The sequence below is a fragment of the Pinus tabuliformis genome, chromosome 2_1, assembly GCF_031772625.1.
Source record: "Pinus tabuliformis cultivar Carrire ecotype Pingquan chromosome 2_1, CPIR1, whole genome shotgun sequence".
NCBI classification, from domain to species: domain Eukaryota; kingdom Viridiplantae; phylum Streptophyta; class Pinopsida; order Pinales; family Pinaceae; genus Pinus; species Pinus tabuliformis.
The window spans coordinates 521,737,947-521,749,910 of record NC_142299.1 but is presented as its reverse complement, the minus strand read 5'-3'; the positions used below and the strand labels follow the sequence as shown (position 1 = coordinate 521,749,910).

General features: G+C 36.3%; 1 protein-coding gene across 1 annotated transcript; it reads left to right on the top strand.

Annotated features, from left to right (window-relative positions):
- Positions 1-6,649: 6,649 nt before the first annotated feature.
- Positions 6,650-7,515, top strand: LOC149201243 (WRKY transcription factor SUSIBA2-like). The gene is made up of 3 exons (XM_089401237.1): positions 6,650-7,026; positions 7,141-7,263; positions 7,389-7,515. The coding sequence occupies exons 1-3, from the start codon at positions 6,650-6,652 to the stop codon at positions 7,513-7,515; spliced, it is 627 nt and encodes a 208-aa protein (XP_089257363.1).
- Positions 7,516-11,964: the final 4,449 nt, after the last annotated feature.

The following is an 11,964-nucleotide window of genomic DNA, read 5'->3' as shown; positions in this document are numbered from 1 at the left end:
CATTACATTGTTCTTTTATGCTGCTGCATATTTTCTGCTGCACTGTTGTGCCATCTTCTTTACTGCGTCTACTCCACACTGCTGTGTCTACACTTGCTGTTGTGTTGCTGCACTTCACTTACATTTCTTTGCAAACTCTGCATTGCTGTGCATTCTTCAATGACATAATACTCTGTTTTTTCTGTAACAATTACTCTGTCCCACCTTACAAATTTACACTGCTGTGTGTAAACATTTCTTTTACCTCTGCTGCTGTCCATTACCTCTCATTTCTTCAACAAAACTTTAATGCTGCTGCATCTTTCGTGTTTGCATTGCTATGTGCTTCTCCTTCTTCACGATGGGAAAACTTTTCTTCACGCTGTTGCGTGCTCCCCTTCACTCATTACAATCATACTTCTGTTGTGTCTCACTTGCATTTCAGATGCAACCAACACACTCACTGTTGTTGCATATATTGCATTTCAATTCAAATGAACAACAAATTCATTACATTTACCTTTACTGCTGTAAGGAAAATTTCTTTTGCATGTGCTGCTGTTCAAAACTTCTTGCTGCTGCATTTTTCATATTTACTGCTGTCCATACCCATAACCATAGACTGTCATCCCTGGGTTTTTATTTGCTGCTGCGTTGCCTCTGCAATTTGCACTGTGGCTGCCTTTTGTTTCATCATACTGCTGTGCCCATACTCTTGGCACTTCATTCTCCACAAAAATAACACAGGCTGCTGCCTTTTCTTATGCACCCTTGCTTCACACAATCTTAGTCTTCATTTCTTTTACACAATGCACTACTGTGCAATTCCTTTGGCTTTCTGTTGCCACACACATTCTTATACATCCAGTGTGCATTAAAAATCTGCTGTCCCTGTTTTTCTTTATGCGTTTCTTTGCATGCTGCATTGCATATGAAGAAAAACATTACATTTTTCACTGCTATGTATTATACTCACTCTACTGTGAGTATGTTCTCTCATATTACATAGAAGGAAACTACCTTCCATTGCTATGCATTTCAATGCATGTGCACCACAAAAAAATTTCCAAACTGCTGTTTTGTATTTTGTCTTCCCACTGCTGTGAGGGTTTCCATGCTTTGCATTTTTCTCTTATCTCGCTGCTGCTCTTTACATTTCAGCACTGCCATCTTTTCTTCTTTATGCATTTCTGTGCATATTGCATAAAAACAAAGCAAAAACATTGATGATTTCATCACTGCTGCATATTACCTTTCAGAGGGATTAACAAAGATTTCATTTGCAACTGCTGCGCTGCAATACATCCTCCATAAACAAATGACTGTTAATACAGTTCAGCAAACAAAAAATTACAAGCTCCCCTTTAATGTGTGCTTGTCTTCTTTTGGCAGACTCTTCTCAAAATAAATTTAGATCAGTTGGGGAGTTCAAGGGGTTTTCAGATTGCCTTTCCTTCCTTCTCCATACTTGTGTAACTTTCTTCCTTTGCATGGGTCTAGCTTGTGTAAGAGCCCATGTCAAGTTACAATCTCGTGCCATATGCCCAATGTTATGACACTTAAAGCATTCTACATTGTTCATGAATAAGAATTCATGATTTCTTCTTGTGAAATTATTTCTTGGAGATTGTCGGGAACCACAACATCTATCTCCATGAAATGCTCTACAGTCTTTTGCCATATGACCAAAGTTTGAGCAAGCATAACAATAACCATAAAATGAACTTTGGTACCTGTGAAATGGAGGTTTCCTTGATGTACTTTTGAAGTCTTGCTGCCTTGAGATCCTTTGATGATGACCATTGCATCTTGCCTCTTTGCCATCAGCTACATTTCTTCTTGGAGCTGGTTTTCTACTTGGAGAAGGATCTCTTCTATTGCTGCCTTCATTTTTCTCCTTGCCTTTGCTGGAACTAGGAGCATCACCATCTCTCTCTGGCTTCTTCACATCTCCTTTGCTTAAAGCATCCTCATCCTTGTTTGAGGGTTCACCTACATACCCAAGTCCTGATTTATCAAATGGGGATCTGTGATAGCTGAGCATGTCATCCAGAGCTTGAGAGCTCTTCATTATTTTGTTCATCCCTTCAACCTTCTTTCTGAGGAGGACAATCTCTTCTTCCAGTCTTTCACATTCATCATTCTTCTTTGCAAGTTGTTCCTCAGTTTCTTCCTTGCTACGAGTAGCTTCAGCTGCTACTACTTTGAAGGAGATAATATCTGTCTTCATTTTGGAGATTTCTGCTTGACTGCTCTTCATTTTCTTTTCAGCTCCTTGTGCCTGCTTCCCGGCTTCTTGTAGTTCGGACTTAAGGGAGGAGACCTCTACCTTGTACTGTCCAATCTCTTCCACAAGTTTGTTCACTATCTTGTGCCTTTGTTCAAGTTGACTTGACAAGGCATCTTCCTGCTTTTTTGCTCTGTTCAACTGATTTGTCATAGACATGACTTCTTCACGATGTTTCTTCTTGCATTGATCAAGCTCCTTCTTGAGCTTGACTAGCTCTTCATCCCTTTCTCTTACTTGAAGCTTGATGATGTCAAGCTTCTCATTCTCAGCTTCTATGATGGGTTCTTCTTGACTCATTGTCATGGTCAGTGCTCCCTTTGCATGAAGATCATGCAGTCTGTCCCATATATCCTTTGCTGATGTATATTTTCCTAGATTCTTTTTTACAGAATCAGGGAGACCATCCAAGATTAGTTTTGCTGCTTGTGCATCATACTCCATGGATTCTTTATCCATCTTGCTGTCATCAATCACTGACTCCCAGACTTCAATCCCCTCAGACATTAGGAAAGCCCTCATCATTATTTCCCATACATCAAAGTTTCCATCAAACTTTGGAACCTCAAATACAATGCTTTCAAATAGATTCCCTTCTAGTTTAGTAGAGGAGGGAGACACATTTTTAACAGCCCTGGAGGCTTTCTTCTTTGACCTTGCCATTCTTAACTATACTCCAAAATACTTGACTGTGTTTTTAAAACACTGACTGTTTCTTTCACAGTAACAGAAAGGAAAGCTTTGAAAAATACCTTCACTGTTTTGGCTGTGGCTTCACACTGCTGGAGAGGTTTGACTGCTGCAACGACACCTTCCTTCAGCTTCTTTGAGTCTTCAAAGAGCCTGGACTAGCTCCGATACCACTGTTGTGTATTTTTTAATGGGGAAATACCAAAACCAACACTAAATAAACAGCACAGAGCCAATGCTCTGTTTCCTTTGTTCCAGGACCTTTGCACAGGGAAGCCTTTTAACAAATTATGTGCTCATAACAGCTCATTACACAGCCATAAAATACTTCTATTGATTTAAAACAAGAACTGATCCAAATTCATCCTCTGTGTAGAGAGGGATTCACTAAACAACGTTCTGTGCTCTTACAGATTTTCCACTGCTGTGGAAATTACATAATCAATTTTACATTGAGGGGCCAAAGCAACATTACAGCCCCTGTTCCTGATGTCTCGCACTGATGTGCGTTTACAAAGAAAAAAAAAGCGCACTACTGTGCGCTGCCGCAGCCACAATACACATTACAAAAAAAAAACTTTGTTGGAACTCTGCGCAGCCACCACACCATTCATAACACTTCTTCATGAACATCACTGCACACGCAGGCAGACACTTCTCTGTTCTATTTCATGTTCACTGGACAACCCGCGCACAGGCAGAACACTCTGTTCTCTTCCCTGTTCTAAAAATGCAATACATCCGCAGGCACAACCTCTGTTGTTTTCTCTGCTCTCTCACAACTCCCGCGCGCAGCCTAAATACATCTTATTACTGAAAAACATATAAAATGCATATAAAACACAAAGACTTATGTGCCGTAGGCAGAATTAAACTACCTACCTACTTCCTACGATCAACCATTTAAAATCCATTAAATTCTTCCTTCGGCGGTCAAACACAATGCCTTATACTCCACGTAAGTGTTTAATGTTGCCCGTATGCAGGTTTGGACAATCAATGGTGGAGAGCGCCGGAGCAGATCGGACGGCGGAGATCAATATCGGAAGCCACCTTGTTGCTGAGCTTTACCTCCCGATGGGTCAAAGTTGCCTACGTCAGGCGAGAGCCACGTGCCTGCACCAAAACGCATCGGAGCAACGAATACGGAAACTGCTTTTCATGGATGGCGGTGCGATATGATTCTGGGCAGTTTTGTGGTTTTGCAGGCGGTTTTGGGTGCGGCGTGCTGCAGCGTTGAAATTAGATTTCAACACAAAAACCTAGAGTGGATTGATGTTAGTAGGCTCAGCATCTATATTTATACAAAAATTCATCTAGGTTACAGCAATTAAAATATTAGTTTAGGAGGAGGTGTTGCTCTTTCGTTTATGCAGGCTGTGGCGGGGGGGGGGTGATGACTGTTAAATGTTTGATCAGGTAAGGCGGTGGTGACCTCTGGAAGCTTGAAAAGCCAAGGCCGTGACTATGGAAGACACGTGAGCTTTAAATAATTACACATATATCACTGTATCAGCTTTGCTCATCTTCTGGCCTTAGGAGTAAACAGGAGTTTGTCATGCAAAATTTATGTGATAGTCCATAGATCACAATTAATTCTCAGATATATGTCATTCACAATTAATTCTCAGATATATGTCATTGAACTTACAGATACACTAATTTAATTTTCTGTTTTGTTTGCGTTTGCCTAGATCATTGTTTTTTTTCTTTGTGGGGAAGTTACCAATGTTTTGTCTTATAATATTTTGGGTTCGTTTATATATTATATTTAGTTTCTAGTTTTAAGCTAGATTGAATAAGTTTTTGGTTTGGTTTTGTTTTGAGAAGATTAAAAATTTGTAATTTTTTTTACACTAGAAAGTAAGCATTTATATTAACATCAAACAGGTTACAAGGTCCTATCATTTTACATATTTGAAACTTCAATTAATAGCTCTACTACTGAGTTCATACAGGTTAAACAAAAAGCCTTTGAATTCTCCTATAGTTTAGATTTACCATAAAACTATATTGATGCCCTCTCAGGACCTTCCACTATTACATATTTGTATTATGTAAAACAAGAATAACAGTTAAACTGCCTCCATTTGATGACCCATTATCAGAGTTCAGTCCTCAAGTTGCCTCTGCTCCCTCTTGCATTACTGGTTCTTAAATAAGAGCTTGGTTTGTGGCCTCCTCCCTTATGTTTACGGAAGTTAAGTCCCCCTGCTCCTTTGTTATTTGTGGCTTCCAATTTTCTCAGATAACTATCCATTTTGTACAATTTGTATTGTAACCTAATTATATTTCTGTGTAGCAAATCCATATTTTAGTTGAGAAATTGCATTTGAATCTAATTTTCCATACCCATCATTTCTCCTTAGCTACTGAGCAAAGATATAATGTGCTCCATAGTCACATAAATGTAACCTAGCTCACGGGTAATCTCATCGTTTTCCCTGTGGGTAGAGAGTTGTAATTCTCCCTCCACGCTATCTCCAACGACTCCGGCAATGTTGACACCTTATATAAACGTCCTCCCCTCAGTCAAGCAAGGTGGAAACTAATGAATTTTATTATGATGTCATGCTTTATTCGTTGCACTGGCCAGAAAGCCCCTCTTAGATTTATTACGACAACTCTCAGCTAGCGCCATTAAGGCTCTGCTGCTGGAGCATGCTCCACTCACCTAGCCCATGGAGAAGTTATATTATAGATCCCACTTGCAGTTTCTAAATTTGACTCAAATCCACAAGCTGTCCCAAGCTTCAAGCACCAATATAAACCTCTGTTTGGTGTTTCAGGGACCGAACCCTGGCATTAAAGCAATGCAGCCAGCCTTCAACGTATTAATTCTGAATGTAGAGAATGATATCTTACATGAGACCCATCCGGTCTTCCAATTAATAAGTTGTCCACTAACTGCCAGCTAATTCCCCTTATTGGATGGGTCTTCCAATTAATAAGTTGTCCACTAACTGCCAGCTAATTCCCCTTATTCTGATTGATGCACAATAGTTTAATTTCTACTTTCACCTGAAAGGTTTAATCCTATGTCAACATTCTTTATTAGCCAACTCCATTACAAGGCAACACATCTACCACGGAATTCATATGCCCCTCATCTACAAAGGAATTCATATGCCTCTTACACATGATGAAACTCTACTTAGCAGAAATTCTCATTTTGCATTTTTATCTTTTGTAAAATTGGAAGTTGAACGGTGATGGCTATGGCTTTCTCTTTGAGTTTAACCATTTATTGGATAACTAATGATGAAATCCTCAAATACCTTCACTTGCAAGATTTTCTTAAAAACGGCCCCAGCTACAATGCCAAATATTAACCTTAATTATTTGTAACATTCCCCATATCCAAAATATCTTGAAACTCTATTTTTAAATCAAATCTATAAATAATCTCTCACTCTCCTACGTCCCTTATAAATTTTGATTTTTTCTGAAATAAAATAAATTACATAATTTTTATTCACGGTTAAATGAGAATCAAAAGTTAATTTTAACTTCAAATAAAAAAAGATTAGAATTATTGCAGAATCAACTTTCTGACCATTATAAACCTTTCTTAGTTTTTGACAGTGTTGATAGCATATGAATCGTCCATTGAACAGGCAGAGTCATCCACCAGTGATATCTGATGAGTAAAACATTGTTTGTGTGATCAGGATCAGCCTTCAAGTCCTGAGAATGATTCAGGGTTCAAAGTTTGTCAAGATATGGCTTCGTCATATTATGACGACGGATATAAGTGGAGGAAGTACGGGAAAAGGTCGGTTAAAGGCAGCAGTTATATTCGCCACTATTTCAAACTGTCAGATGAAAAAGAGAATAGTATGCTTTCTTAGTGGGGAAGTCACCAAAATTGAATACGAAGGAGATGTTCATGAACATCCAAAGCCACAACAACCTCCCAAAATGGCAGTTGGTGGTACCCTTGAAAGTCTCCACAGACGGAAAATGGATGAACGTTTTGATGCACTATCATCTATACAAGGAAAACCCTGCAATCAACTCTTGTCAACCAGTCATCCAAATTTTACTGATGTCGAGTACTCAATGGCCAGGTGATTTTTTAATTTTTTTTTTTACATTCTTTGGATATTTGCATGCATTTATGCGCTATAAAATCGGTACAAAAAATTTATAAATTCATTTTTGGGGTGGTGGTCAAATTACAGGAGTATAGATGATGGAGAGGAAGAACACGTCCTACAAATAATCAGTGAACATGATTTTGTGGATGATGGATACCGATGGCGGAAATATGGAACCAAACACATCAATAAAAATCCTAATCCAAGGTATGGATATTTATTTCAAATTAATAATGATAGATATTGAGTAATGAATCTTTGAAAATTATTACCCACTAATTTATTTCTTCTTGTCTTACACTAATTATAATTTATTTCTTTCTGAAATACAGAAATTATTATAAATGTGCAACGGAAAACTGCTTCATCAGGAAATATGTAGAAAGGAGTGCACGTCATACAGCAGCTGTTATTATAGGGTATCGAGGAAAACATAACCATGAACCACCGAATTCGTAATGGTCCCTCAAGAGAACCATCACCTCATTTCAATTCAATTGCATGGACTTGTTATTAGGCTGAAAAGGATGTTATTAATCCCTCAAGAGAACCATCACCTCATTTCAATTCAATTGCATGGACTTGTTATTAGGCTGAAAAGGATGTTATCAGTTTAATGGCTGAAATTAGGGAAGATATTATGTTACTTTATTTTTAATTTTAATATGGAAATTAGGGATTATATTAGGTCAGTTTGTTTCTTATTTTAAGAAGTTAAATTTAGGTTTATATCTATGGACGTGTATTTTTAAGTATTTTATTCATTTTATAGGTTGATTATATTTATGGGTGTTTATTTTAAGTAATTTATTTAGCTGGTAGGTTAATTATTAAATAATACAAAAATTATTATATATATATATTTTTAAGGATATATTGAGTTTTTTTAAAACAAATTATTGATTATTGGGGTTTTCCAATGTTATATATTAAAGTTATTTATTGCCAATGTCATATCAATGTAAATAAGTGAGCACAAAACAACTATTCTTTTTAAGACAAATAACATTGTGGCTATTGTTTTGTGTAGCTGTACAAATATTTTTTTCCAAAATAAATTATAATAGTTTTTCTTTCCATGTATGTAAAGACATATACTTAGTTTTTGAGGAAATTTATCCTAACTAGTTGTTTTATCCATGCATAAAAGAAGATACAAATTTCCTATGGGTTTTTCAAGACAAAAGAAAATACAAATTTCTTAAGTCTTTTCAAGACAACAACATGGGTCACACTGATTCATGGTTTATTTTCAAGAAATTACTCTACTTAACTTTCCTCGTCTAATTATTTCATGAACCCATGCAATCCAGATCATTCTTGTTGAATCGTCTTCATTTTTCAATAACTCATGCAAATATTTTCCAAGATTAGTCTCATTAAATTATTTCCATTTTTCAATAATTCATGGAGCATTTTAGAGAAACAAAACTTTTAGATGGGTGGTACTTGTTTTTGCATGTTAACATATAGTAATCTTATAGTAGTTATTTTTCTTACATGAAAACAAGTACTTCTTTGCACAAAAGCTATTTTCTATCATGCAAACATTTACTTATTTCCTAAAATAAATCTAGCATAATATAATGCATATGCAATTTATTTTCTAAGAAATATAATATAATAGATATTGATCTCACACATGGAAAGTATTTTAAGAAATTGACGCATATATAAGTTATCTTTTAATGATTGGAATTCCTCAACCCAACAAGATTAATCACACACTATTCTATTTGAAATCAATAATTTTTGCCACACTACTATAGAAAATGCTATCTAGAGAGTAGATGAAGTAACTTGAGTTCCCTATAGTACTAAACTTCATTCAACAAATTTTGTACATATAATTGGACATTATTTCTCATTTCCTATAGGTTTACAATAAGTAGAATTAAGAAAATGCAATAGTTTTTCTAAATCTTAAAATCATTCCATAAATAGACTTTACTAAATTCTAAAATCACTCAATAAATCATTCATAAATCTATGCTTTTTTAGGTAGATTTGATTTTTCTTTATATATAAAATATCACCTATCCATAACTTTCCTAAAACAATAACTCATTAATCCTAAAACTCAAATAATATACCAAGTTAAAAAATACAATTTATTTATATAAAAAAATATAAATTCTTATAAAAAATAAAGACCCAATTTTTAAATTTTTATTTATTTATTTACTTTCATAATAAATATTTAATAACTTGAAAGTTATAATGATCGAGCATCAATGGTCTTCCATGGCTCCATCAAAACCTTTTTCAAGAATCGAGTTCCTCTCCTCACCCTTCCATTCTCATATTCATTTTAGTTTCATAAATATTAAAGTTACGTTTACAACAAATTCTTAAAGCAATTGTTTCTTGACATGCTTCCATTTATTTCATTATACATATTAAATTAAATAAGCAATATTTTTTAATATGTAATACATGAATTTTAAAAGATTTTTTACGGTACCTTACGCCAGGGATATTAAAATTTCCTTACCCCGTACATCCTTCCATCACAACTTCCGTAAACATTTAAAAGGAATATTTAAGTAGTCCGATAATTGTATATTGATTATGTCACCTTCAAATGTCTCCATGCATATTTAGTTCTTCAATAAAGTATATTTTTAGTAACGCTTTACACTATCTCCATACTCATATACAATCCTTTATGAATGTCACTTTCTACTAAAATTCTAGCCATTATCAAAAAGGCGTTATTCGGTCCTCCTTTTTGGAGGACAAAGTTTTGACATGTTTTTGACCTAATATGAGTGATGGGAAGTCGTGGAGAAAGCATTTGAGGAAAGAGAAGGAATATGCTAAGTTTTGTTGGTTGCGTAAGGTCGACCAGGGAAAAGAGGGAGACATGCAGTCAAAGCCAAGTCGACTAAACCATTAACAAGAGAGGAAGAAGTCACACACAAGCCATAGAAGAAGCCAAAAAGGAAAGGGTAGGGCATTCGAGGAAGAATCCAATAGTTCAACCGAGTGGAGTTGATAAAACATGAAGAAAAACAAAAAACATATATATAAATATAAGGATTCTGTACCGAAGTGTTTTTAGTGAGTCTATTGGGCTTAGCATTGTTCTGTGTTTACCTAATTGTTTTGTATGTGGAGCCTCCGAGTGACCAGTGCGAGATGTTATGGTGTAAGTTCCTAGAGGACCTCTACAACTAGTTGTGAAGGCTATAGATAAAAGAAACAATCGGTAGCCATAGTAGATCCCCTCGTAGCTAGGATTAATCTAACATCATTGAGTTCCAACAATTCAATATAGACCTAAATTGAGTTGTCAACTTATGCGTGTGAGTTTACTCCATAGGGCCATTTATTCGTTTCCATGGTTGAGGATGTGTTCAAGTCAGGATTGGGGAAGACTATTGAAATAGATCTCATTGTGGATTAAAGATTTAATGGTGGAAAAAAACATTCTATGGCTTACCTATGGCTTCTTAAAACCCTGATACTAGGGGAAGGGTATAAGGGAAGGGAGCCTACTTGTATGTTAGCTATGAAAATTTTGAAGAGATAGACGTGGATGAATTTCAAAAGGGTAGATATCTGAGGGAAAAAATGAGGGTGAATATAGTCAAAGAATGGTAGTAGAAAGATCTGTAGGAGATCCATAGGCTGAAATGGGAGCTACACCAAGCACGAGTGGTGTTAAGCAGTCTCGAAGCATGAGAATGAGAAGGAAGTTAGCTGAATTTGTGGAGCAATGGCAATGGAGATAGAGTGAATCCTCGTCCATTGATACCACCACAATGACAGAAGTTGATAGAAGCGGTAGAGATTTCCCTCCACCTACACAAATAGGGACACCAAATGGATCAACCCCTATAGGCCAAAATGATGGCCCAAATGATTACGTGCACTTCACTATGAGAATGCTTTTTTGAGATTGATGTGTCTCCCTATAATAGTGAATAATTGACCAACAGTTCAAGTAGAACTTCCCCCGACCTTCCCCTGGTACTCTATCACAACCTTGTTCAATTTTTATCTAAGCTAATTAAAGTTATAAAGATCCACGTAGAAAATAATACCTACAATGTTTCTACCTCTCGTGGTAGAAATAATAGTTGTAGTTTAGGTCTCCAAATATCATCACAACCGGGTTCCTAAGGGTCACCAATTCAACTATGTGTGGTTGGTAACATGGTAGGATATTTTACATGATAGGTAACATGGTAGGATATTTTACATGATAGGTAACATGGTAGGATATTTTACATGATAGGTAACATGGTTAGTCTATGGAGAGGGAATGAGGATGTCGAACAACATTGGTACATGTGTGAGGATATCTAGAGGAGCCACCAAACTATAGATTCCATGAAGCTGATTAAATTTGATATCACTCTCCAAGAATGAACACTAAGATGGTTCATCTAGTGGTCAACATTCTAGAAGAATCCGATAATAGATGATGTCCAGCAGGTATTTGTTCAGGACTTTAAACTTCCATAGACTAACCAACAAGGGTTATATAAACTAAGATAAATCAAGAAATGGGAAGGAGAAACCTCCTAGGAGATGATCCCAAGGCTTAAGAAATATATGGGTAATCTAAGTTACCCCATTGATCCTAGTTATCAACATGACTAGTTCATCAAAGCGTTGTTACCACTCACCCTCGCATCACTAACTCACCAAAATATTGGTACTATGTAAGACACGTTGGAGCAAGAAACCATAATCAAGGCCATGGAATGATACCCACATTAACATCGAGGAGGAATGGTTTCCCACGACCCCACTCTCATAAGATTGCAACATCAAATCACTGATATGATAGAGAAGCTCGAATGCAACCAACGTGGCCTATGTGACCGCTCATGTGGTGTACCAACTGCCATATTGAGCGGCATCATGCCACTAATTTTCAAAGGCTTTGGGGCATGA

Excerpts from the sequence above, each read along its gene's own strand:
- LOC149201243 (XM_089401237.1), top strand. The coding sequence starts at position 6,650 with ATGATTCAGGGTTCAAAGTTTGTCAAGATATGGCTTCGTCATATTATG. Across the intron at positions 7,027-7,140 it reads GTCGAGTACTCAATGGCCAG|GAGTATAGATGATGGAGAGG; the intron begins GTGATTTTTTAA and ends GTCAAATTACAG. Across the intron at positions 7,264-7,388 it reads AATAAAAATCCTAATCCAAG|AAATTATTATAAATGTGCAA; the intron begins GTATGGATATTT and ends TCTGAAATACAG.